Genomic DNA, 26,267 nt, shown 5'->3' with positions numbered 1-26,267 from the left:
TGACGAGACTGACGTGAGATTTGGACTACTTTGCCGGTTGATTGAGTTGGTTTGCATCATTGAACATTTATTTTGAGGGTGAGTTCAGTGTTGAACAAGTTTTCTGTCGCAGAGTTGTAGTAATATCAGTCTAAGTGGTTTCTGTGATGTTTGATAGCTATACACAGTATTTAAAACACACATTTAATTAATTTCCCCTTTAATTTAGTTTTAAGCTTTATCTCCATTGTTTATATATATTATTTCTACTCGTATCTAAATCATCGGGTTCGGTTTTCGCCGTTCAAAAATTATCGGGTTCGGTTTTTGCCTTTCAAAAATCTAATCGGGCTCGATTTCCGTAATAATAGCGTTTCACCGGAAGTAAACAAAGTTTAATCGAGGAAATTCGCTGTTTCCATTCATCTCGGTATTTTTTTCTAGTTTATTTCAATACAGAAAAGATTTATTGAATTCTTTCATCATTTGTTTATTGTTATCTTTATAGCGAGCGCAGCTCGCCGGCGCGCAGCGCCGACGAGCGAAGCGATCTCTAAGAACCAGTGTGCGCGGGAAAAAGAACGACCTAAACCTACAGTTCATCAAACAAAATTTTTTGTCTACGTCCCATAATGCTCTCTAATGTTTTCACCCGTGGTGCTATGCCAAAAATGGCCGACTTTTAACTCGTAATTTACAGTGACTTAAAGTCTGAAGACACGTTTTGATTACCGCATATGCTTTGGCGAGACTCAAAAGATTTGTTACATGCTTCCATACCTCCGTATTGAGTCGAGAATCGTAAACAAAGACGAACAAAGTCATGGATGACGTCACAGTGCACTCGCGCTATATTTCCCGCGATAGATTAAGAGGTGGATCAAACATCTGTAATGCGTGTACTAGCTATTTCAGTGTTTTAATTTTTTTTTAAAATAGAGATTGTATGTATATATATTAGCAAGAGCCATACTTTACTGTCATATCGATCCATTTTTAAGGTGGAAGGCTACATCGTCACAACATGTCTGACATCCGTTCGAAACGCCATTTTGTTCCGGATTGATAATATTTTGTCGTGGTACAAAATAGCTATACACCGTTAAATTGAACTCTTCTAACACGGGAGGTGATATAGGAATAAAGTCACAAAAACGCTTATAAGTATGTCAATTTTTCTTCCTGTTTAAAGCTTTCAACTAACATTGATTATCAGCTGTTTTGTACGGAAAACGTGGAATTTAAATAATTTACTGTTTCACCGCTATTGGCAATACATTTTAGTCATGTCATCTGCAACAGACGATCATACATTTGTGACGGATTATCGATATAGGTAAGCAGATATCATATTTTCACTTAAACTATGTATGTACGATGAATATAAAACGAAAGTACCGTAAATACGATCTCTTGAATTGATCCCAATTTCCCAAATGTAAAACATTTGCAGTAAACTACTTGCATTGAAACTTAGACATTAAACTAATGTTTTTTTGATTTAAATAGATAACGCTAGGGCCATGTAGCAATAGCAGTGGAAGCCCGTATTTGCAAGCCAGTTGAGGGAAGGACAGAATTCTGAAAAGGAGCATGTTTTTCATTTCCACACGTACATGTGTATCACTATGAACATCTAATGTATGTATAAATATGCGTATGGTTGTTGATTATAATTGCTATTGTATATAAAAAAGTAAAAGGCAATTTCACTACTAATATTTTGTTTTTAATAGGTAAATACATACAATGCGTTCATCAAAAATATAACTTTTCATCTTCAAATATCATCATAAGCACTACACATCTTATATATACACATGTACATATTTAGCATAGACTTGTTCCTTTTTTTAATTTTTCTTCGTGAATTTTATTGATTAAAAAATGGTCCCAAGATATTTGAGACCATGTAAAATAAAGAAAGACAACTCTTAAACAGGATCTTTCATACCAAGATTTTTGCAATAATTCAGTATTTTCTTTAATTTTTCAATTTCATTCAATTTCTTTTTTTCATCCTATTAACCAATGATATTGTTGATATTTTCAGATTTTTGTGGGATTTTGTCAAGCAGTTTGCCTTAAAAGAATTTTTTTATATTTAAGTTTCATATTTATGTGGATTCCAATAAAAATCATACAAACTTCATTCATGATGATTTTGTCTTTTATTTCTAAACTTAATGACATTTCACTTTCATAAGAAATTTAAAACAGAAATGTTTAAAAATTTGATAAATAAGGTGTTATCTGGAACCAGACTGATATTTTAAAAATTCTCTACAAAATAGAGTATTGTATTTTGAGGTCTATTATTGTTGAATATTGTGCCTATTATTAGTAACAAATGCATGGAACAAAAATCTCCTACACTTATTTACTGTAGAGATCCACCTTAAGCTAATTGTGCATGCATGAGGGAGGAAATAAACAATAGGACATAAAAAGGAATAAAATGAAAAAAAACCCAGTTAAAATAATTATGTAGATATTGCATATAGTCAGACCATTAAATTTAAAAGTGGGAAATTACATACCTATAAACAGGTACCGGTCTCTCTCTCTCTCTCTCTCTCTCTCTCTCTCTCTCTCTCTCTCTCTCTCTCTCTCTGGAAAGGGGGTTGTGCTGAATGTATCATAACCATTAAAATTAGTACCTTTGGCATATTTATTGTAGAGCACTACTCTCTCAAAAATTCTTTGATGTTCGTTGATACCTAAATAAAACTATAAGTTGACAATGTTGCAAGGTATGTGTAATTCTTGCTGCGCTCGCCAGAACGGTAGCACCGTAAAACATATTATTTGAGCTGAATTTTTTCTTTCAGGTAGAACTTATTTATTTCTTTGATTCATTTACTTAAAGAAAAATCATCAGCTGTTGCTTGCAATAATTTATTGTGCCTTTTGCATACTGTCCAAATTATTTATGGTTCATTTTGAACTACCCTCCTGATTTAAAACAATTCACATTGCTGAATTTGCCATTTCTTGCAGAGATATAATCTGTGTGAAATTTAGTTACTCATTTGCTTATACCAACATCTACTTGGTTACATGCATTGTGTTGTTGCATGAATTTGTGTGAATTGTTTTTGATATATTCAATATTACTTGTGTTAGCTACAATCATACAATTTAACACCATGTCAGACACTGAGGAATCAATGTCAACAGAGGAGATAGCCAAAGTGGTATCTGCACTCAAGCAGCTAAAGATGAAACCAAAAGCTGATTCAGCTGAAGATTTTTTATCATGGATGTCATCTGCTGTTCAGGAGAAGAAGATCAAGGAATAGGTTGTAAGTACTGATACTGCCTCTGCTTCTCCACGACCTGCTAAATCTATACCTCCTAGTCAGTTCCCTAAAATTCCATTTTTCTCCGGAGATTCTAAGAATGATGCCACATATGAAGTTTGGAGATATGAGGTGGAATGTCTCTATAATGAGTCTTATAGTCCAGATGTCATTCATCATGCTATACGACGCTCACTTAAGGGAGAAGCAAGTCGAGTGGTAATGCATCTTGGACCAGGAGCACGAATAACCTCAATTATACAGAAGCTAGACAGTATTTATGGCACAGTGGCTGAAAAAGAGGACATTCTCTCAGAGTTTTACAGTGCTAGACAGAGAGAGGATGAGGAATGTGCGAGATGGAGTTGTAGATTGGAGGATATTCTGAATAAGGCCATACAGAAAAACCTCATTGACCGTAGTCAGTTCGAGGAGATGCTAAGAACCATGTTCTTTAAGGGACTTCGACCTTCACTTAAAGATATATGTGGACATCTATATGATAAATGCAAATCATTCGATGAATTGAAAACATCTGTGAGAAAACTTGAGATTGAACATCATCCACAAACTACAGCAAACGCTGCCACAGTGAAAGATCAGTCAGCTGACAGATTCGATAGCTTAGAAGCTAAGATTAATCAGTTAACCACTGAGGTCAGAAGTATGAAGGAAAAAGAGTATTCTTATACTCCTATTCCCCAGCCTTATAGGGCACCAAGACAACCATATCAGAGAGGCAGACAGGAAAGAGGATACAGAGGAGAATATAAGCAATATCCCAGATTTCCTCAGCCCCAAACTACAGATGTTGCTAAGGAACCTCAGAGTTCCAGGGTAAGAGAACCCCCTACTTGTTATAGATGTGGACAGGTAGGCCATATCGCTGTGGGATGCAGAGTGTTAGTCAACCACAGGCGCCAGGCTTTAAACTACAACACGTCAGCACCTGGGGACAAGGGGTTGGCGAGAGGATCAAGAGTCCCAGAGAAAAACAACTAATTGGAAAACCAAATGAAATATCAGTGGCCATCAATGATGTACAATGTACAGCTCTTCTAGATACAGGAGCAACAGTATCCACTCTAAGCGAAGCATTTTCTAATCAGTACCTTTCAGATGTAGAGCTTCATTTACTGGACGATGTTATCAATATAGAGTGTGCGGATGGTCAACTGATGCCCTATCTTGGCTATGTATGTGTTGATTTAACACCATTTGGTATTCCGTCTTTGAACAAACTAAGTGATTGTCTGTTTTTAGTTGTTCCCAAGAGCAATTATAATGCACATGTACCAGTGCTTATAGGAACAAACATCTTACAGAACCTGATGGATGTGACAAAACAAGAGTTTGGCTCAAGATTTCTGCAGGATGCAGCCATTTACACACCATGGTACTTAGCATTCAGATGCATTGCATTGAGAGAGAGGGAGTTACACAGACATGGCTATGTATTAGGATTAGTAAAGAGTGCTGAGACAGATAGAGTTATCATCCCTCCGAACAGTCATGTGACCATTCTTGGATACTTGGATAAGAAGATTCCTTATCATCAAGTAACTGTCATGATGCAGCAATCTGAAAAATCCTGCATTCCATCTGATGTAGACATAGAGGCTACACTGCATCAGTATGTGTATGAAGAGTGTCAAACAATGCCTGTTACCATCAACAACATAACAACCAGGACTATTTCAATATCCCCAAAAGGAGTGATTTGCGATATACAGCCTGTTGCTATTGAGGACACAACAGTTGAGAAATCCTCTTTGTCAAGCTCAGAACAAATTGAGGATATTATATCCAAAATTCAACTCCCAGATGATATTGGAGAAGATGAAAAACAGGACTGTTTGAATTTGTTGAATTCTTACAGGGATATATTCTCAACAGGAGCAACAGACATAGGTACAACGAACAAAGTGAAGCACAGAATTGAACTCCTTGATGAGATACCTTTTAAGCAGAAGTACAGGAGAGTACCACCAGCATTGGTTGAGGAAGTCCGTACTCACATCAAGGATTTACTAGCTGCAGGCATTATCAGACCATCTCATTCTCCGTTTTCATCTAATGTAGTTTTAGTTAGAAAGCATGATGGATCCTTGCGGCTATGTATAGACTATAGGTATCTAAATTCTAGGACTATCAAAGATAATTATGCTCTGCCTAGAATAGAGATTTTAGATTCTATTTCAGGTAACACCTACTTCAGTGTATTGGACATGAAATCCGGCTATCATCAGATAGAAATTGCAGAGGAGCATAAGAAGAGAACTGCCTTCACTGTTGGTCCACTTGGGTTTTATGAATTTAAACGCATGAGTTTTGGCCTTGCAAACGCCCCTGCAACCTATCAGCGTCTTCAAGAGCAATGTTTAAGCGACCTTCATCTAAAAATTTGTTTTATATATTTAGATGATTTAATCATATTTTCTAAATCTTTCAGGGAACATCTTAATCGCCTTCAGCAAGTTTTCCAGAGAATTAGATATTATGGGCTTAAACTTTCTCCCAAAAAGTGTTCCTTACTTATGAAGAAGGTTAGATATGTATGACACATTGTGTCCGAGCATGGGGTTGAGCCAGACCCTGATAAACTTGCTAAAGTTAAAAACTGGCCTATTCCACAGAATCCTGAAGAGGTAAGACTATTTTTAAGGTTTGCAGGATACTATAGAAAATGTATTCATGATTTCTCTAAAATTGCTAGACCTTTATTAGATATCATGGCCACAGGCAAAAAATCAAGAAGTAAGAAAGTGGATCCAAAGTGGAGGTGGGAGAAGGAACAGCAAACATCATTTGACATCATTAAGCAGAAACTTACATCACCGCCAGTCCTAGGTTACCCAGACTTCGACAAACCTTTTAAGCTCCATACCGATGCATGTCAGACAGGACTAGGCGCAGTGCTATATCAGGAGCAGGATGGAATGGATAGAGTTATAGCATATGCTAGTCGAGGACTAAGTAAATCTGAAAAGAATTATCCTACTCACAAACTGGAATTTTTGGCACTTAAATGGGCTGTCACAGAAAATTTTTCAGATTACCTTCAAGGCAAAGAATTTGTAGTATACGCCGACAATAATCCCCTTACCTATGTTTTAACTTCAGCAAAATTGGATGCAACTGGACATCGATGGATTTCAGCATTAGCTTCATTTAATTTCAAGATCATCTACAAACCAGGGAAAACAAATATAGATGCAGATAGACTATCCAGATTAAAGGAAGTGGAAACAGTATCTAGTGACACCATTAAGGCAATTTGCCAGCTTGCAACTGGACAGCCATATGCAGAATCTCTTGCTATAGATGATGCTATTTGCAACCAAGTACAACCTTGTACAGATATTGGAAAGTATTTGGATATCATGGAAATCCAAAACACAGATCCTACTGTTAGTTTTTGGAAAAACAAGGTACAGGAATGTATTAGACTCAAACGAGAGACACTCATTACTGAAGATGATTTTGTTTACCACAGGAACTTTGCCAAACTTAGAGTAAGAGATGGTATTTTACTCAGAGAAGTCAAAGTAGATGACAATACTCATCAGCAATATGTAATTCCTGCATCAGTGTCTCCCACTGTTTTGGAATACTTACATAACAAGATGGGTCATTTAGGGCGAGATAAGACTCTCTCCTTAATTAGGCAAAGCTTTTACTGGCCAAAGATGCAGCGTGATGTTTCTGATTGGATCAACTCCTGCGAAAGATGCATTAAGAGCAAGACCAGCAATGAGAGAGCAGAATTGGTCAACATCAGAACATCAGAGCTACTAGAGCTTGTATGCATGGACTATCTCACTCTTGAACCATCGAAAGGAGGAATACAAAACATTTTAGTCATAACCGATCATTTCACACGATATTCAATTGCCGTGCCAACCAAGAACCAAACAGCCAAAACAACAGCAGAAGCTATTTATAACCATTTTATTGTTCATTACGGGATTCCAGGTAAACTTTATTCGGACCAAGGGACAAATTTCTGCAGCAACATCATAAAGGAATTATGCTCCATATTTGGCATCTCTAAATCCAGGACAACGCCATATCACCCTATGGGTAATGGTATTACAGAGCGATTCAATAGGACATTATTATCAATGCTAGGAACATTAGATAACGCTCAGAGAGCTAATTCGAAAAAGCATATTAACACACTGGTTCACGCATATAACTCTACTAGACATGATACAACTGGGTTCACACCATTCTATCTAATGTTTGGAAGAGAACCAGTTTTGCCAGTAGATGTGGTCTTTGGATTTCACAGGGCGAAAAACCATCTTTAAGCAAGTCCTTAAAGGTGGCTTAAAGGTGACTTAAAGGAGCTTAAAGGCTATACAACCTTTAAGCCGCCTTTAAGTCACCTTTAAGCAAGTGCTTATAGGTCCTTAATGTCCAAACTTCTTTAAGCCACCTTTAAGCCACCTTTAAGCCATCTTTAAGCATCTTTAAGTGGCATTTACGCTCTCTTTACACTGCCTTTACACTGTCTTTAAGTGGCCTTTAAGTCAATATTGATCAAGCTGAACAATAAAAACATATATTAAATGCAAACGCTCTTTTATAGAGATGGGAGGGGGTCATCCGAGTGATAATATAATTTCCAAGGAAGGGGGGGGTGTGTGTTCCAGGCGGTTTTAATCGTCGCTCCATTAAACACAGATCGCTATCATCAGCACCGCTCCGATGGACACAGATTACCGTTATAAAATTCTTTATAATTTTTTGGGGGTTTCAAAATTATTGTAGGGATGAGCGCAGTCTCTGTATCTTAATATATGCATAAAACTAATTAAAGTATGTTTGTTACCTATTATAAATTAATCGGTGAAAAATCTCTCTCTCTCTCTCTCTCTCTCTCTCTCTCTCTCTCTCTCTCTCTCTCTGTTCCTCCGGTTATTAAACAAAATAAAGATAATGAACCAAAAATGCATGATTTAATTTGATAATCGGTTTAAAATGTCCTGGAAGTCAAAATATAACTTGAGTTTAAATTACGCGGATTTTAAAATAAAACAAAGTGTAAAAAACAAAATTTCAATGCGTGGCCTTATAAGCGAGTTATCCGCCGTCAAAGTTGTTGATTTTCGCACCTGCTCAAAACCAATCAGCGCAACTTCCGGTTTTACTATAAATAGAAAAATTAGGCGTGACGTCACAACACAGCTTTTTCAAAGATGGCCAACAGAAGCGATAGCAGCATTTCCAGTATTTCCTCGTCCGATATTGACCTCCACATGTCGTTTGAGGTGGGTGTGTTGAAGAAGGTGTTCATGAAGCCCCCCAGAACATCCAGCCTTACAGATTTGAGCCAGAAGCAAGCAGTTCCGACGAATCGGACGACTCCAGAGGGGACAACCCCGAGGATGATATCGTCGACAGAGTAGGAAATACGGACTGGTACGGTATTTTTGACATGTGAAAGCTTTATTTATAAATAATATGAAACAATTTGGAACCTATGACATTAATTTGAAATAAAATACGTTTCAAATGCGGCTAATTACCCATATTATAAATCTACACAATTAACCAAAATGGCGAATTTACCGATCGACGTCAAGTTACTACAGATGTACATTATAAAAATTCTACTTATTTAATAATAACTAAGGAATCTGTAATTTTATCAATATAAGAGTCAATATTATTCAACATTTTTTGATAAACTTTAGCTCCAACATTGATCAAACCTCGTATTTATGTTCTTGATTGGCCTGTTTTATTTACACATTCCCCTGACATTAATAGTGGCATTTTTTAATTTTTTTTTGACACATCCGTATACTTTATTTTTTTTTATTACACACAATTAGGCGCAAGTGCAACTGTTGTGCAGCTATGCCCACTGCAAAGGAAAGCATCTGCTGCCAAGAAGTACAACAGATTGATGCCAAGAGGGGATCTATTCATCAGTTGACCTGTATAACTCGGCACCCGGGGTTTGGACCAGTTTGTCTGGACGAGTATGTACTCGAGACAGCATATTACCAGTACAGATCCCAGTATGGAGAATTAAGAACAACCACAGAAGAGTAAGTTGTATAAATGTAGCATTTATTTCATACACATTGATTGATGTTTCATCAACTTGTACTCATAAATATGCTTTTTTTATTACAGAAAAAATAGGTACACAGCCTATCGCCAGCTTGTTCGGTGGTGTTGGGGCTATTTAGGAAGAAACGTCCGTGTTCCCCTACCAGCATGTGCAGTGACCAAGATTAGACAGACTTTTCAGTCCAACCAGTACAGAGGGTTCCAAGACCCAGAATAAGTAAGTTTGTTTAAAAAAAAATAAACATGCAACATAATACAAATGTTCAAACAAAACAAACACAAATAAACATATTAAAAAAAATAAGCAATAACAAGGAAAGCATCAGTTACATAAAAATTTGAGTACAATAAGTAAACAGATTATATGCATCCAGGAACGGGACGTTGACCCTGCTTTCATGATCCCATATATACAAAAGGGGAGGGTTAGAGCAACATCAATGGGGTGGGGGGGGGTGAACAATATATACAAAATGACTTAGAACAGTTTCAGTTAACACATCAAATATTCATGTATATGATGGTGAATCAAACGTATGTACAGTCACAACATTTCCTACACTGTTGTCTCCCTGCCTGCAAATCTTGACTGGAAGTGAAGTATGGCATCTTCTTTTTCAGGATGGATGAACCCGCTACACAATGGAGGTGGCTGTACAGCTGGTAAACATGGAACAGGTTCATCACTGGCTCCTTTTACGACAGATAGCGTCTCCTGCATAAGGGTTGATGTATATCCTGAAATAAAGTGGGCGATATAAACAAACTGTACATAATAAACTGTTTGATTTTGCATTTATGTCAACATAAAAGTATATAAACCTGACACACTGTTGTTTGATTACTAATAAGTCATCCATCAGAAGATAAATGTGCTTACCATAAGTTGGATCAACACTCTTCTTCCGCACACTGTAGTCCCCATGCTTGAACTTTGGAAATGAAATCTTGTATTGTAAGTCACCCTCTTTGGTTGTGGCACTGGGTCTCGAAGAATTTTCATTAAAATGAATGGCAGCAATCATCAACCTTAAAAAATCAATGGGTTAGGAATGAATAAATTTTAATAAACAAATAAGAATACAGTGTATTTAAGCTTCTAATGGAAAGCAAATATAGATGTCTTTGGAACAACCCATTTTCATTGTATAAATAATTTAAAAAAATATATATCATTACATGTATATAAATACTACATACCTACAGTACATTCCATGATAAGAAAAGGAAACCATCTTGGGTGCAAAGTGGTTTATGGTGCTGTGGAAAGCTTCGACCTGTGAAGTCTGATGCAGGGGAGACAGTTTGGGAACATCTTTCTGCATTTGTTTCGACAAGATGATCTCCGATAGCTTTTCACTGGCTTTCGTTTCTGAAAAAATGAACAAAAAATCTATAGTAAATTGATAAAGTCACAAAATGAGAACTGTTTCTATTCCTGTTAATATTAAAGATGAAAGTTGGTTTACTAATTTACCTGGCTTGATCCATTTCTTTTGTCTCTGGTCCCCATCAAGTGTCTCATTAGCGCAGGTTGGAAATGCATCACTGTGGCCTTCATGAACATTATGGATGTGATTCTCCACCAATTCCAACTTGGCCCACATTACATCTCCATCACCATCTGGCGTAGAAGCTGCCACCCAGTACAAATGGTTGGTCAGGCTTTTGTTCCATCTAGAGATGTCTTCGCATTCTTTAAGCTTTGATGCTGCCAGTATCTTCTTTTTTAAGCCTGAATAAAAATAAATGATGAAGTGAACAGCTGTAATACTACAATACAAACATGGATTTGTTGCTTCTTTAAGACTAATTGTTCTTTTCTGGCAACTAGCTTACCTTTTGTTACATGCCACACATCATAATAGTGGGTTGTTTGTGGGAGGTTCTCTCTTATCCACTTTTGGATCTGAAGATGGCGATCTGTAATGATGATGCCAATCTGCAAGTGATGTTCTTGAAGCCATCTCACAGCAAGCTCAAGTCCTCGTTTCTCCATGGCATTACTGTTCTTCACTTGATTACTCTGTAATTAGTAATAAAAATCATGTTAAAATAATACACACACAAATAACAGGTAAACAATGTTTTGGTTATAATTGTAGATCCTTAAATAAAAATGCATGATAAAGATTATTGGCATTTTTATCAAATAAGAAAAATATATATATTACCTGAACAAGCTGAATATCCACAACAATGCCCTGTTCTAAGTCAATGGTGCTGTAGGACCCGTACTTGGCACAGTGTCCAGGAGAGTCAGCTCTGCCATCTCCACCGAGGACAAGTGGTTCCTCTCTTTCTTCTGCCATCCTGACGTAATCCCTCTGATGCTTGTCCCATTCTCTAGCCACAGAAGGGAACAAAATCGATGACTGGTGGGAGGAAAATGTCCTCTGGGTGATGGTGGCTACTCCCATGCACTGCAGGACCCTAAGGACTTTGGCTGCAAGGGCACCAGAGAAGAGAATACCAGCAGATAGTCCAAGGTTTCCAGCTGGAATGGATCCAAGATACGGTTGACTGCACCACTGCCATGAAAAACCACAAAACTGGCATTCAGCTACTATCTTCACCATTGTTCCAACCAGGTGTTGAACACAATCCACAGCATATCGATGACATCTCCGACAGGCACTAAACAGCTCCATCAGCTTGGACTTGGAGACGATGAATTTGGTTTCTTCCAAAGGATTGTGTACATCATTCCTAAAAAAAAAACCACAAAATAAATTCACATTAATTCTAATTACAAGATTAGCAAATGATGGTAATTAACATCATTTTTTTTTTAAATTATAATATGCAGCATTTGTCAATATTTAGACAGAAAAATAACAATTGAGAAATAAATTTTCAAATACATATATCATATAATTTTTATTGTTCCAAGCATACTTACTGATCATCTTGGATTTGGGACTCCTCAGATCCTGTAGAAGATGGCTCATAGACAGACCCACGATCACTGTCTGTCTCGCTGGATTCCTCGCTGCTGCTCAAAGGCTCATTTCTAGCTGGTTCTCTGTCTGGTCTAGGTAGTGGGGGGATATCTGTGCCATTGCATTGGACTCCTATACTTCTAACTCTTGGCCTCATATCAGCTTGTGAGCCTAAAAAATTGCCACAAATGTTTAAGAGTTATATGGCCAGCATGCTTAGTATATCACTTTTTAACATCTTAGATTAGATAAAGTGGCTAATTGTATGATAAACAGACTTGAAATTACAGTTTACATTTAATTCATTAAACAATATGCATTTTCTGCTACAACGATTAATCCTTTGTTAAAAATACCAACAATACATGATACTTTCTAGAGATACACATATATCTTTACACACACAGATTTGTGAATTCCTACAACTTACCTTTTTCTTTCATCTTTGCACCGACTTGAATTTTCATGCTTCGTGTTCCAACTTTCACTGGTGCTGGGGTCTGGCATGCAATTGAGGAAGTAGCAGGTTCTTCAGGTTCCTAAACATAAAATTAATATGTGAAAGTTAGCGTGCCATATTTCTATTTCTAAAAAGAAAATGCTAGTTACTAAATTTATCTATAAACTATTTCAAACTTTTATAGTCAATAATAAATATGAGAATCACTGTAGCATTAATAGCAATAATAAACATGCAGAATAATCTCATCACTAAATGACTTATGTTTTAACAGATCAGAAATCAACCGATAGCTTCAGAAATCAACCGATAGCTAAGATAGCTGCTTTATATTTGTATTTACCAAAGCTGGATCTTCTTGGTCATTATAAGTTTGCTGTATCTCATGATGTGAAGATGGAGTGTTGTTTTCTTGCAGCAGTTCTGACAAAATCTGAAAAAGATGCACATAAAATTTAATAATATTTTGTTTCTGGTGTTTAAATTATTTAAAGCATCATTTGAAATCATGATTATTTAAATAAAATGGTATAAAGTCATGGTTCTATTGATCCCGTATTAAATAGCGATTTGGATTCGCCTCCAATACTAGTTACATATATATACGAGGAAATTCGAACTCATAATGCAATATTGCATAAAATCGGAAACAATTTACTGATTATTACATTTTGTTTTTATTCAACTTACCCTTAGTTTTGCGCGCTTTGCGTGAGCCCCGCGTTCCTGTGTTGGCGCAGGCAAGGAAGGACTCGGACTGTAACCAGATAGCCGTATATATATGAAATATAAAATTATGATTGTATTCTGCTTTACGTTAATTAGTCATTAGCTTGTTGTGCACTCGATACGAAATAAGTGTATAGTGAACAATATTAAAGGTCATTGACCGAAAGGGACAACTGCGTAGTTAGAACTCGTGGTGTTAGCGGAATGACCAGGAAGAATAAAACTCTCGATGATGATTGGACTTTAGAAAGCGGTCAACGGATGCAAGACTCTTAATTGCAATTAACCTTTAACAATGGACTTCGTTATAAGTCACTTATGAACTGTGACCCGAAAGGATGTTCTAACAATTGCTTATTTTATTTTTACTGATTTTTATACTTATGATTTGATTAATAATTAGGAGATGAATTTTGGATTGATAGCAGATTGATTATATATTGCTTTTATACCACTATACGATTACAGTGCGTAATACATATAACAAAACTCCAACTGACTTATGATTTCAAAAGTCTAAAGAATAACAACAGAAGGATCACATAGACTTTTATGGTGCCAGTGACCAGGACAAAACGAAGTGCTAAAGAAAAACTGAACTGTTAAGGTAAGAACTTTTTCTCAATATCTCTGTTCACTATCTCAAAGTAAATAACTCTGATCAGCAACCTATATGGCAACTGGAAATGGTTATGATAGAAAAGAATTTAAAAATCAAATGGAACAATTGGAAAAACAATTTGCGGGGTTGGGTCAAAGTGAAGAAAAGGAAGGGCATGAAACAGGTCAAAAATTCTCAGAACAAGAACAGGTAAAACAAAACACTTTTGAAAAACAAACTGACACATATTATGATGCAAGGTTGTATGAAACTAATGAACCTCGACACCGAGTCCCAAATCAGGATGATGATAAAGATTTTTTCATGGGTCAGGTTAAAGCTATACCATCCGCGCTTTCAGTGCCCCTCTCTTCTGTGATAACTCCTTTCGAAGGAGATGCTAGTAAATTCAAGCAGTGGATAAAGGAAATTGAAAAATATGGTTTATTGTCTGGGAAACAGGGTCATGAAATCCCCATGCTCGCGTATATTACGAGTAAAGGTTCGGTAGGAGACTTTATTAAAAGATATTTGGACAAAACAGACGCGTCGGAAGAAATGCCGTCGTGGAACGATTTAAAAGAATCCTTAAAAAACAGATTCGCGGAGATTACCGACTCACAACACGCGTTAGCAGTAATGCGCAGGACGCGGCAAAATTCAAACGAAAGTGTACAGTTATTTGCGGAACGGTTGTTGCAAATCGCGGAAGACGCGTATAGTAAAGACAAATTAATAGATCCCTTAGTCCAACAACAACTTGTAGACATATTCTGTGACGGTCTGACCTTTGACTATCTCAGGATGAAAATCCTTAGAGAAAACCCCAAAGACTTGGAGTCAGCAATTCAGGTAGCAATGCGCGAACAAAATTTAAGACAAAGACTAGCTATAAGGGGGTCAAGTATAACAAGTACTACGCCGAATGACAATAGACAGACTGTTTCAAGGTTTGACAGTACAACGCCTTTATTAAGTGAAAGATTGGTTAACTTGTCCTCGACAGACAATAGACAGGAAGAACCCATGGAGGTTGACCACACGAGGAACAAAGGGTGTTTTAAGTGTATGAAAATTGGTCATAGGGCCAGATTCTGTCCACTAAATAAACCCCAGGCATGAGTTTTACTAAGCTTCTTAAGTTTAAGATTTCATCGTAACCGTAAGTTACGATGAATATCTGTTTTACCAAACTTCTTAACTTTAAGTTACGTCAAAAATATCGTCGTAACTTACGACAGCCTATGGGCTACTCTAAGTTAAGAATTTTTCGTATTTTTCTAAGTAAATGAATAAAAATGGCCGCCTGCTTATTGTTTATTGAAGTTTTAAGAGAAAACGAAGACAAGGCTTTCCGTCGTGAACGCGTTTTCAGAGACAGGAGTCAAGTTCTAGATATGTTGACCGACAGCGAGCTCATTGGGCGATATAGATTTCCAAGGCGAGTTATTCTGCAGCTGACAGACGATGTCAAAGACTTCATACAGCCACAAACTTTGAGGTCGCATGCCATTCCAGCCCACATCCAGGTATTTTTATGGATATGACTTAACAGAGGAAATTCTAAATGAAAATAAACAGAAGCTGGACTTATAAAGCTTCTTATCAATCAAATTCTTACAAAATATTAATATCATAATACATCACACTCATGATATTGATTAAAAAAATACACTTACTATGTTGGTTATGTTCAAAGAATGATTCCGAATGATATCCTTGCAAACATTTCTATTTGTCCACTATTTTGATAGAAGGATGAAGAGTAACCAAAAGGGCCACAACTGTATTATTACTTCATCGAGTTGTTCCCCTTTAACAAGATTGTGTGTGATGAACCATACAAATTTAAAATAAAAATTAAATATTGCCTAAAAGATATATAAAGCATTTTTTGATTTATTGTGTAAAATTTATATCATTTCTTGTTGACAGTCAAGTATGGTTAGAATATATTTCCATACCTATACTAAGCAATATTATAGTTCAAGTATTAATCATAATATAGTAAAATGGTGATCAAGGAAATAAATTAATACATAGTTAAAGAATTAAAGAAATCAAAGGAGAGAGGCTTTTTTGTCATGGACGTTTTTTTAACTAAATGAATAGACCTATAAAATTGTGTTAAGCCTAATGGGGTAGCCGCGGATATAAATGTATATGACATTTTTATCCGCTACTTGTGTTAATGTCTGGTTAAAAAATTCTGAACCTGCCCCCCCCCCCCAAGCATCAAATAATGTTTTTTATCTTTGAAAAGTCTTTATTTCATTTAATTATTAGTACATGCATTGTAACCGGGTCTTGATGCAGATGACATAATAACACCAAGTTGATTTTATAGGGTTCGATTCCTTTTTCAATAAATTGTAGGAATATATGGTAAATGCAGGAAATCACACTAGAACAACACACACATAAAACATATATAAGCACACAACAAAGACAATACAAACACAAACATCGCAAAGACATTGACATAAAACATATATTTACTTAGATCACCTATTAATATTATCAGCAAAGACCGATAATTTGATAATTTATATATATTAAACAATAATTCCAAATGATCAGAAATATTTATGGTAATAAATATCAATAAAACTATTTACAGCAATGACAGAAACATATAGTAACCAATTTATGGAACTGAGTGCAAGCTATTTACTGGATTTCATATCATGAATCGATCACCATATTCACGATATTAATTGTACACACTGTCAGCAGTGACCAATACTGATTAATCAAAGCGTAGAATAAAAACACCTTTATACAAATGGAATATTCCAAAATCATTTCTTTACTCTATATATTTTGACTTAACCATTATTTTAAATAGGAGTGTTTAGGTTTAATCACACACAACACAGTTAGTATTGCAGTGCAGCGCAAAGAGTGAGAGATTGAATGAATGAATGAGTGAATGAATGATATGTGAATCAAAATACCTTAATACTATACAAAACTAAAATTAAAACTAGGTAACACTACTACATTTTATCATTATCTTTTGTTCATTTTATTTTATTTACTTTTTTTTTGCTTGTCGAAGATTTTGAACTAATTTCCAGGCTACCCTCACCCTCTTTTATAAACATACTACAGGTGTGTTATGTCAACAGTACCTTTAAATCATTCCAGGTTCTAACATGCTTGCGTTTCCTGGCTAAAGGAGACTACCTCTCAGAAACAACAGACATTCATGGGATCTCCAAATCATCTGGATGTCTGGCTGTTCATCGAGTGGTCGATGCTGTCTTCAAAGCTTTGCAGAACATCGAGTTCCCTACAAGGAGGGAACACATTTCCCGTACCAAAGCGTCGTTCTACAAGATTGCTGGGTTCCCAAATGTGATTGGTGCCATCGATGGGACTCAGATACCCATACAAGGCATGGGAACAGATGACGAACACCTGTATGTCTGCAGAAAGGGTTTTCATTCCATAAACGTGCAAGCGGTTGTAGACGCAGATTTAAGGTTTGGATATTAAAACTCTCAATTCAGATAAAGATGAATTGCTAATTAAAAGTTTAAACGTTTATATATACACCAAAGAAATACTTATGTTTTTATTGTTCAAATATTAATTGATTTCCAGGTTCACAAATGCCGTCTGCAAATTCCCAGGAGCAACCCATGATGCGTTCATTTTGCAAAACAGCTCCTTGCCAAATTTGATTGAAAGCCTTCAGGATGGAGGTTGGCTGATAGGCGATTCGGGTTATCCCCTTAAAGAGTGGCTGATGACTCCTATCAGCAACCCGAGGAGTGGACAAGAAGAGCGGTACAATTCGGCTCACTGTCGTACTAGAAATGCTATTGAAAGGGCATTTGGTGTGCTTAAAGCACGTTTCAGGTACGTCACCTTTTAATCAAAATATCAAATTTAATTCAGATCAGGAAATGGTGTATTGAAAAAAGAATTTTCTTCTAAAAGAGTGAAAACCTAAAACATTTCAAACTTATAAATCAACAGGTGCTTGCACAAAACTGGAGGATGCTTGCCTTATAGACCAGACAAATGCACGAAAATAATTGAATGTGCTATGAGGCTACACAACTTGGCCATAAACGAGAGGGTGCCTCTCATGGTAGAAACTGAGGAAGAAGATGATGTCCAGCAACCATTTGCTCCAGTTATCCCCAACAATTGTACTGCAGCAATGCTGAGAGATAGACTTGTACAAAGATTTTGAAGAGGTATTTAGGTTTTTAAGTTGTTGCAATTTTCATGTTAAATTTTTTTGGGTAAATTGGAAGTCTTGCTATTCTATTGACCGACAATAAAATGATTTCCAGACTTCGATTAGTCATATTTTTGTTGAGACCCTTTTTAGCTCACGTGAGCTGAAAGCTCAAGTGAGCTATTCTGATCACATTTTGTCTGTCGTCCGTAAAGCCAGGAAAGCTGAAACTTGTGTGGAAGCATCCTCAGGTAGTGTAGATTCAAAGTTGTGAAATTCATGACCCCCGGGGGTAGTGTGGAGCCACAATGGGGGTCGAAGTTTTACATAGGAATATATAGAGTAAATCTTTAAAAATCTTCTCCTCAGAAAATCATGATCCCTGGGGGTAGGGTGGGCCACATTTGGGGGGGGGGGGGTGTTAAAGTTTAACATAAGAATATATAGAGTAAATCTTTAAAAATCTTCTTCTCAGAAACTAATCAGCCAGAGGATTCTTTATAATTGTTAAGACTTTGTCTCCAGGACAATTCTTTGGCCTCACAAGAAGGTTCAGAGTTTGATGTAGCTTTATATCCCATATATAAACAATTGTTAAGGATCTTTTTGAGAACTGCAATACTCATCATGTGATATGACTATAAAATCATCCTGTTAGAAAAGGAACTAATGATTATAAACATAAGAATATCCAGGGGGGAAATGGATTTTATTTATACAGGATCTACATGTATTATAATTGTACATTGTCCAGATTGTTTGTATTATGACTCCATTAAGCTGATTTTATCATACCTATTGTTCCTCATGTGAGCGATGTGGCCCATGGGCCTCTTGTTTGAGGTTCTGATTGAAGCAAAACTACATTATTGTCGCCCTGTACACAAATCGATTTGTTATTTATTGCATTGTACAGGAATCTTTATTATGATAAAATTAAAGATTTGTTTTCACCCATTATATCACACAGGTTTAAGTACACCCAGAATTATAATATATTAGCATCTTTAGGTAGCAAAATAAATTTCTCAGAAACACAGCTCACATTGCTTTAAATGTTACTTTATTATGATGACAGAAGTTAAATAATTGTACATGGACAATATATATCAATATAAAAAAACTACTACATGTACTAGCATTTTGATATAATAGTAACCAGTTCACAAAACAATCAACATATAACAAGCAGTTTCTAATCTGAAAAACCATTATACTGGATCCTGTAATCAACAATATTCTCTCCATTTTTAACAATTTATCATCAGAGACTTTCATCAGGACTCCACAAAAATACAAAGTCTTACAAATTAATAAATGTACCAGCAATTCTTTTTTATTAGCATTAAGATATGTAACTACAGTTTTCCCTATAAATAATATCGTGAACATTTCAACAAGAGGCCCATAGTTCACATACAGTAGTAATATGAAACATTTTTTGAATATTGTAATGATTTTAAATTACCATACATTAGAATGTAGCTTAGTAGTTCTTGAGAAGAAGATTTTTATAAAGATTTTACCCAATGATTTTTATGAAGAACTATTTTGAGGGTCATTGTCTTAACAATTTAAAATCTTTACTAAATATAGAAGCTTTGATATAAATATTCTTTAGAAGAAGATATTAACCTACCTTAAGTTTTTTTAGTGCATATATTAAGAGAATTTAATTACAGGAGATAACGACAATGACAATGGTTGAGAATTTCCTGACTGGTGCATGGAGTTGCTTATGGATTCAACTGCAATGGTGCTTCTGCGTTGTAGTTCAAGCATTTCTTCAAGAATCTTGATTTTTCTGGATCTGTATGTCTCCAGTTTAGAAATCTTCTCCTCTTCCATAGATAACAGCTGTGATATGTGTACCGGAACTTCATTTTCTTTTAAAGAAAAGTTTTAGAAAGCATGAGAATAGGTTTTCTTTTTTTTTTTAAATATCAATTCATTCTAACAAAGTCAATAAGGGTTTTTTTCTTTAAGGTTTTATCTACACTAAATAGACTGCTGACATTTAACAAACATTTTTTTTAACTAACCTCCTAGTGTAAGACTTGCATGAGAAAAAATGGCTGTCATGTATATTATTTGTTGAAATCAAACTTAATAAGATATCATCATTATGACAAAGTAGTGTGATGGACAACTTTTTAGTTCCCTTTAACAATATCACTGACCATATGCCTCCTTAAAGAATTAAAATTCACTTTACAAGGCTCGATTTCATTGTTACCTTTCCTTTGCACCCTTGTCTGTTTTCTTGGCCTTTCTTGACTTTGACTAGACTCGCCTGAAATTAAATTTGTAATAATTCAATATCCATTTTTAATGCAATATTACACTTGTATAAACTTGTATAATCTTTTTTTATGCCTTCACAATCATTAGTGCTTAAAAACCTATTAATTTGTATAAAGTTATATGTTGATATTTTTTGTCTCATGCTATCAAACTTTTGATACAATATTGTTAAATTGTTATTCATTACATTAATTGTGTTGTTTTAAACTTACTCTCAAAATTCATGTCTTTGTATGTGCTGTTGTTGATACTTGTCATTCCTTTGATAGAAAGAATATGATTAATGAAACAAAATTATCAATCGAAAAAATTATGTTCAAAAGAAATTGTTATATAGTTAATAATATGCATTTCATGAAAATAAATATTCAATTCAATAAGTATATATCAGTTATCTTGTGTGAAGGGATCATCAGATCTAGTACATGTACATACTTGCACATGGGGTTGAAGCAGACTCGCTCAGTTCTGAATTTTCTGATGCCGGAACTTCATGGATAATAATCCCTGCAGGTACCACTGGGGATGGTCTACTTTCTACAAAATGATTAATAAGGTTACTTTTTGCTATTAGAAACTGAGACACTTCTTATGATAAACATAATGGTGGATGGTTTGAATAAAAAAACTTGTTTAAAATATTCAACATCAAGAACTATATTATTTCATTTTATGAAAAATTGCATCAACATGAAAAGTTTGTATTACATGTGATTACAGTCTGGGTGTAGTGAGTTACCTTAGGTTAATATCAATGTGAAAATTCATAAATATATATAAAAAGCCAATTTACCACATTCTGCGGTATCAACTCCACCACTGATGCCTTCAATTGCAACATCTGATAAAGACTGTAGAACCTTTAAAAAAAAGCATACCTTTACTAAAGGAAATGATTTGTTCATGACAGACAGACAAATATTTTACTACTTATATTCATAAGAATTTTTTGTAAGTATTTACCAAATTTTCCCAATTTTTGAACATGAAATTTGGGGCTGGTCCTCCTCCTGTCTGTTTCATTGATCTCCTCCTCTCTGCTTCCTTTTTCTTTGTCAGACTTTGCATGTCTGCCCATTTTTTCTTCATTTCCTCGGTTGTTCTGTTGACCATTGCAACAGCATTGACTCTATTAGAATATAAATATTTGCCTTAGGTACTTAAATATATGTTTTTAATATATCAAATTTGTGCAGCTGTAGAGTGTATCTGTGTACACATATATATGTATTTGCACATTGTTTGTGCTTATAGCCTTATAGATAATGAATTTGTGAAAAAATGACAAAATGTATCTAAAAAGTTTCAACTCATTTTTTTTAATATTTCAAAATCCTGAAACCATCTTAAAAAGTTATATTGCCAGTAATATTGACCCAACCCACAACAGCTGATTGAGTAACTCAGTCAATTTATGGGGCCAATATGTATAATACATATATGAGAAATATTGTTTATTATATCCGTATATGAAAGATATATCAGTATTATATTTAACATTCACATGAGAGAAAAAAAAATCTTACAATTAAGCAACTGCACTGTTTCTGTATGATGTATATTACTGATAAATGAGAGAGTTATTTTTAACATTGTTAAAGATTTATTATTAAGGACCAGGCAAAATTTATCACTATGATGGGACAGGTACACACAGGCATGAGACAATGACTTTTTTCATAAAAGAAAAGTATGGAACAAAACTATTTTTTTAGCATTTGATAACACCCATGGGACAAACGCTTTTTTAGAATGAGTTGCAGTTCTCAACTAAAGAATTTTTTTTTTATTTTAAACATTTTCTATATTTACAAGACAAAAAATCTATAAAAAAAAAAACTTATTCAAGAGGGAGTTACTCCCCTTGTTATCCAAAACTGTCACTTGTCACCTATAACTTACCTTTAACTCACACTAACATCCTCTGAAACGATATCTTGTCTTAAAATTAGAAAACTTATGCAATTCTGAGAAAAAGTATGCCTCGCATTGCCAATTCCATTGAGGTTTAAGAAAAATATGGCCATTTAAGTGAACCCACCATTTCCACTTTTCTATTATTAACATAGAGTCATAGGGCTCTTCTTTAGTTAAACATATTTATTATAATCTTTTTGATATCAATTGTTGTTCAACCTCCTTTAATAAGAAACCTTATTCAGTACTACACACATTTACATGATAGTATCATGATAAAAGCCTCACATCACTTAGAAATACCCTTGCATGTATTACCCTCCCCCTATCTTTAGATTTTCATAAAAAGCATCAGTTTGAAATGATGATAAATAGACCCCTTCACGATAACCGTTCTACTGCTCTCTTGCAGGGCAAAATGATATACAGGTACTTTGCCAAAATTTCATTACGTAGAAAATTAAATGACATAAATAAAACAATTGACGTTATATGTCATATTTCACCAAACTATGTAATTTTGTCGTGCAAATGAGCAGTACCACAGTTACCGTGAAGGGGTTAATTTTGCCTGGTCCCTAAAAAAAACAGAACATAGCCTTCAAGATATCTGACATTTTTGAAAAATTATTTCAAAACTGAATCGCAGTAATTAAATCATTTTGTTGAAAAATCTATGAATACAGAAATATTTCCAGAAGCTAATGTTATTGTGAGTTTCCTCTATTATTTACCTCAGTGATGTTCAGCTTACATCTGATTACTATATCTAAAAATATCCCGACGTCATATGTCAATTTCAGCGTGTGCTACTTCATGTAAAGCATATTTATAAAATTCTTTCAAAAACTGTCCTCAAATGAATATATCTAATACATTTAGAACAACTGAATAAAAAATGTAATTAGTCTTCAATATCTGTACTCCAGTGTTACAATCATTATATAGTCTTTCATGCATTGGAATTCTATGGCAAGATTATGTGAACTTAATTTATATTCTGGGTATGTAGAGAGAATTGTTTTGTTAAACTTTTAAAACAACCGATATACGGTGCTATAACATTGTCATTGTATGTGCTATCATATCATTTCTAAGGATTTGAGGTCCAATTTTGATACTTTCTCCAAATTACTTACTGGTTAGCGATATCCTGCCACAGTTGATTTTTCCTCTCAGAAGTTATAAAAGCGGAAAACTTCCCCTTTAAAACTCGGAAGTGCGGAGCTACTGCCTCTGCTAAAGCCATTAGCTCCGACTCACTCCAGTTGGGTTTTCTCCGTTTCAACTCTTTCTCCATTGTTGAAAACAGTTTCGCAGACGATAAAATGTAAATAGCCGCGAAAACGAAAGTGCCCTCTGCGCTTGCGCAGCGTTCGTAACTACGAATATTCACACCTCCGTTATTAGAGAGTTCCATTACGGAAACTTGCGAACGTTTCGTAAGTTAAGGTTACGAATAAAACTTACGAACACGTTAGTAAAACAGAACATTCTTATCTTAGATTAAATCTTACGAAGTTCTTAAGTAATAATATTTTTGCGTAAGATAAGAAGCTTAGTAAAACTCATGCCAGGTTAGGCCCCGCCCTCAATTAAATAAACCACTTCATAATACTCAGTCTGTGCATTATGTTGAGCAAAGCCCCCGCCCATCGATTGAGTGTTGGAATTGTGGTAGAATAGGACATTTGCGTGCAGATTGCTGGAGCAAACGCAGGTTTTCAAGAACGCAGCAAAATAGAGGTAGGTCAGCTGATCGTCAAGATCGATCACGTGATTTTAAAGACCAAAATGATAGGAGATCACCCAAAATCTGGACCCATCGCGCCACGTTTGATAAACAAAATCAGGAAAACTAAGATGTTCTTCCTTCGTTGAAGCCCGAAGGAAGAACTTTCATAAAAGACCTACATTTGAAATTAATTTTACAAACAACCCCAGTACCTGTTTATTAAAAATTGGAAAAAATAAATTCAGAGCGTTAGTAGATACTGGCGCGGCCGTATCCTTAATTAGTAAAAAAATGTATGATAATTTGTTCCCCCGCCCCAAATTGTGTAAAAATGATATTCCTTGTCTTCAAGCAGCAAATGGTAATTCTTTAATTGCGTTAGGGTATGTAAATATTTCATTTAAGATTGCAGGGTTAACTTTAGACCATAAACTTTTTGTGACAAAGGGACTCAACCGAAACCTGATTCTCGGTCGTGATTGGCTCAAGAAAAACAATGTTCGTTTATACTTTGATCTTGGACTCATGCGCATTGATGGCAGGGCTTATGCTGAATTAAAGGAGGATCTACACATTTCAACGATCGTAAGAACACCTAAGAAACCTATGGTGAAACCAAATACTGTGACTGTATTTTATGGAAAAGTGAAAAATAATTTTCCCCTTGAAGATAAAGACTTAGTGGAAGTGAACAGTATAGACAATAATTGTATTATGGAGGACCCAGGACTATATTTAGAAGACTCAGTTTGTGTTGTCCGAAGAAACAGAAAAATTCCCATGATCTTCGTTAATCAAACCAACAAAAGTTACAAAATCCCTAAAGGCTACATTGTAGGACGTGTCACCGCATTAAGACCAAAAGAAATCTCGGAAATCCAAACCCAACAGGACAATGAAGAAAAGATTGATGTTCCTGAAAGATTCGAACATTCCATCCAAAGACTTGTGAGGAAAAACAATGACTTATTTGCTAAAAAGGACAGCGACCTTGGAGTGACCGACACCGTCAAAATGAAGATAGAAACTGGAGATCATCAACCAATAAAGAACAGACCATATCGAGTTCCCCTCAATAAAAGACAGATAATCGACAAGGCCATAAAGGAGATGATGAGCGCAAGGATTATTGAAAGATCACAGTCGCCTTGGTCATTTCCTCTGGTAGTAGTAAAGAAGAAGGACGGATCAGACAGTATGTGCGTAGACTTTCGAAGTTTAAACAAGATAGTAAGACCAGTATCATTCCCATTACCATTGATTGATGACATTCTTTGTTTGCTCGGTAAGGCCAGGTACTTCACTGCACTAGATTTAAAGAGTGGATATTGGCAGGTAAAATTAGAAGACTCGAGTAAAGAAAAAACAGCTTTTGCATGCCACAAGGGATTGTTTCAATTTAATAGGATGCCATTTGGATTAAGTAATGCCCCAGCAGTCTTCCAAGAACTCATGAACATCGTTCTACAAGGACAAGAGGAGTTTGCTATCGCATACCTGGACGATATACTCATATTCTCAGAAACACCGGAAGATCACCTCCATCATATCCAGGAAGTGTTTGATCGTCTGAGGACGCATGGACTAAAACTGAAGTTAAAGAAGTGTATCTTCTTCAAAGAGCAGACTGAATATCTTGGTTTTATTATCAATGAACATGGCGTCAAACCGGATCCGAAGAAAGTGGAAGCCATTAAAAAATTACCAGCCCCCACTACAGTTAGGGAAGTCCGTGGTTTTATAGGTATGTGCAGTTATTATAGAAGATTGATACCAAATTTCTCAAAAATTGCGGAACCATTGATCGACTTAACCAGGAAGTATGCCAGATTCAAGTGGACATCATGCTGCCAAGAAGCGTTTGACTTCCTTAAAGAGAGTTTAACAGTAGTGCCTTTATTAGCTTATCCAGATACTAATAAGCCATACATCTTGTACACCGATGCCAGCGACAATTGTATAGGAGCTTGCCTCACCCAAAAGACTGACGAAGGAGAAGATAAGCCGATATACTAT

The 26,267-nt window shown here is 35.5% G+C and overlaps 4 protein-coding genes and 2 long non-coding RNA genes across 6 annotated transcripts in view; 3 read left to right on the top strand and 3 right to left on the bottom strand.

Annotated features, from left to right (window-relative positions):
* LOC105342112 (dynein regulatory complex protein 11) overlaps nt 1–26,267 on the bottom strand; it is a 274,235-nt gene that overhangs the window by 87,587 nt on the left and 160,381 nt on the right. The gene's annotated exons all lie outside the window — the stretch shown is intronic.
* Nucleotides 1,153–2,131, top strand: LOC109618219 (uncharacterized). The gene is made up of 3 exons (XR_002199186.3): nt 1,153–1,315; nt 1,489–1,620; nt 2,033–2,131. It is a non-coding gene; the product is annotated as an uncharacterized lncRNA (long non-coding RNA).
* On the bottom strand, nt 9,345–13,667 carry LOC117682850 (uncharacterized). Its single transcript, XM_034451378.2, has 10 exons — nt 13,461–13,667; nt 13,114–13,203; nt 12,741–12,849; nt 12,271–12,481; nt 11,543–12,077; nt 11,208–11,394; nt 10,846–11,103; nt 10,569–10,740; nt 10,249–10,397; nt 9,345–10,106 (listed from the first exon to the last, which is right to left on the bottom strand). The coding sequence occupies exons 3-10, from the start codon at nt 12,775–12,777 to the stop codon at nt 9,925–9,927; spliced, it is 1,731 nt and encodes a 576-aa protein (XP_034307269.2). The 5' UTR covers nt 12,778–12,849; nt 13,114–13,203; nt 13,461–13,667; the 3' UTR covers nt 9,345–9,924.
* Nucleotides 9,468–10,194, top strand: LOC136274779 (uncharacterized). The gene is made up of 2 exons (XR_010713199.1): nt 9,468–9,585; nt 9,990–10,194. It is a non-coding gene; the product is annotated as an uncharacterized lncRNA (long non-coding RNA).
* LOC117683603 (putative nuclease HARBI1) lies at nt 15,234–20,115 on the top strand. The gene is made up of 5 exons (XM_034453196.2): nt 15,234–15,629; nt 17,251–17,588; nt 17,710–17,967; nt 18,088–18,311; nt 19,978–20,115. The coding sequence occupies exons 1-4, from the start codon at nt 15,399–15,401 to the stop codon at nt 18,305–18,307; spliced, it is 1,047 nt and encodes a 348-aa protein (XP_034309087.2). The 5' UTR covers nt 15,234–15,398; the 3' UTR covers nt 18,308–18,311; nt 19,978–20,115.
* On the bottom strand, nt 19,342–23,964 carry LOC117683604 (nuclear apoptosis-inducing factor 1). Its single transcript, XM_034453197.2, has 7 exons — nt 23,656–23,964; nt 21,563–21,728; nt 21,393–21,459; nt 21,035–21,136; nt 20,812–20,859; nt 20,532–20,588; nt 19,342–20,181 (listed from the first exon to the last, which is right to left on the bottom strand). The coding sequence occupies exons 1-7, from the start codon at nt 23,934–23,936 to the stop codon at nt 19,958–19,960; spliced, it is 945 nt and encodes a 314-aa protein (XP_034309088.2). The 5' UTR covers nt 23,937–23,964; the 3' UTR covers nt 19,342–19,957.

The sequence above is a fragment of the Magallana gigas genome, chromosome 4 (assembly GCF_963853765.1).
Source record: "Magallana gigas chromosome 4, xbMagGiga1.1, whole genome shotgun sequence".
In the NCBI taxonomy this organism is placed as follows: domain Eukaryota; kingdom Metazoa; phylum Mollusca; class Bivalvia; order Ostreida; family Ostreidae; genus Magallana; species Magallana gigas.
The sequence above is the reverse complement of the archived record's forward strand: the minus strand, read 5'-3'. Positions and strand labels throughout refer to the sequence as shown.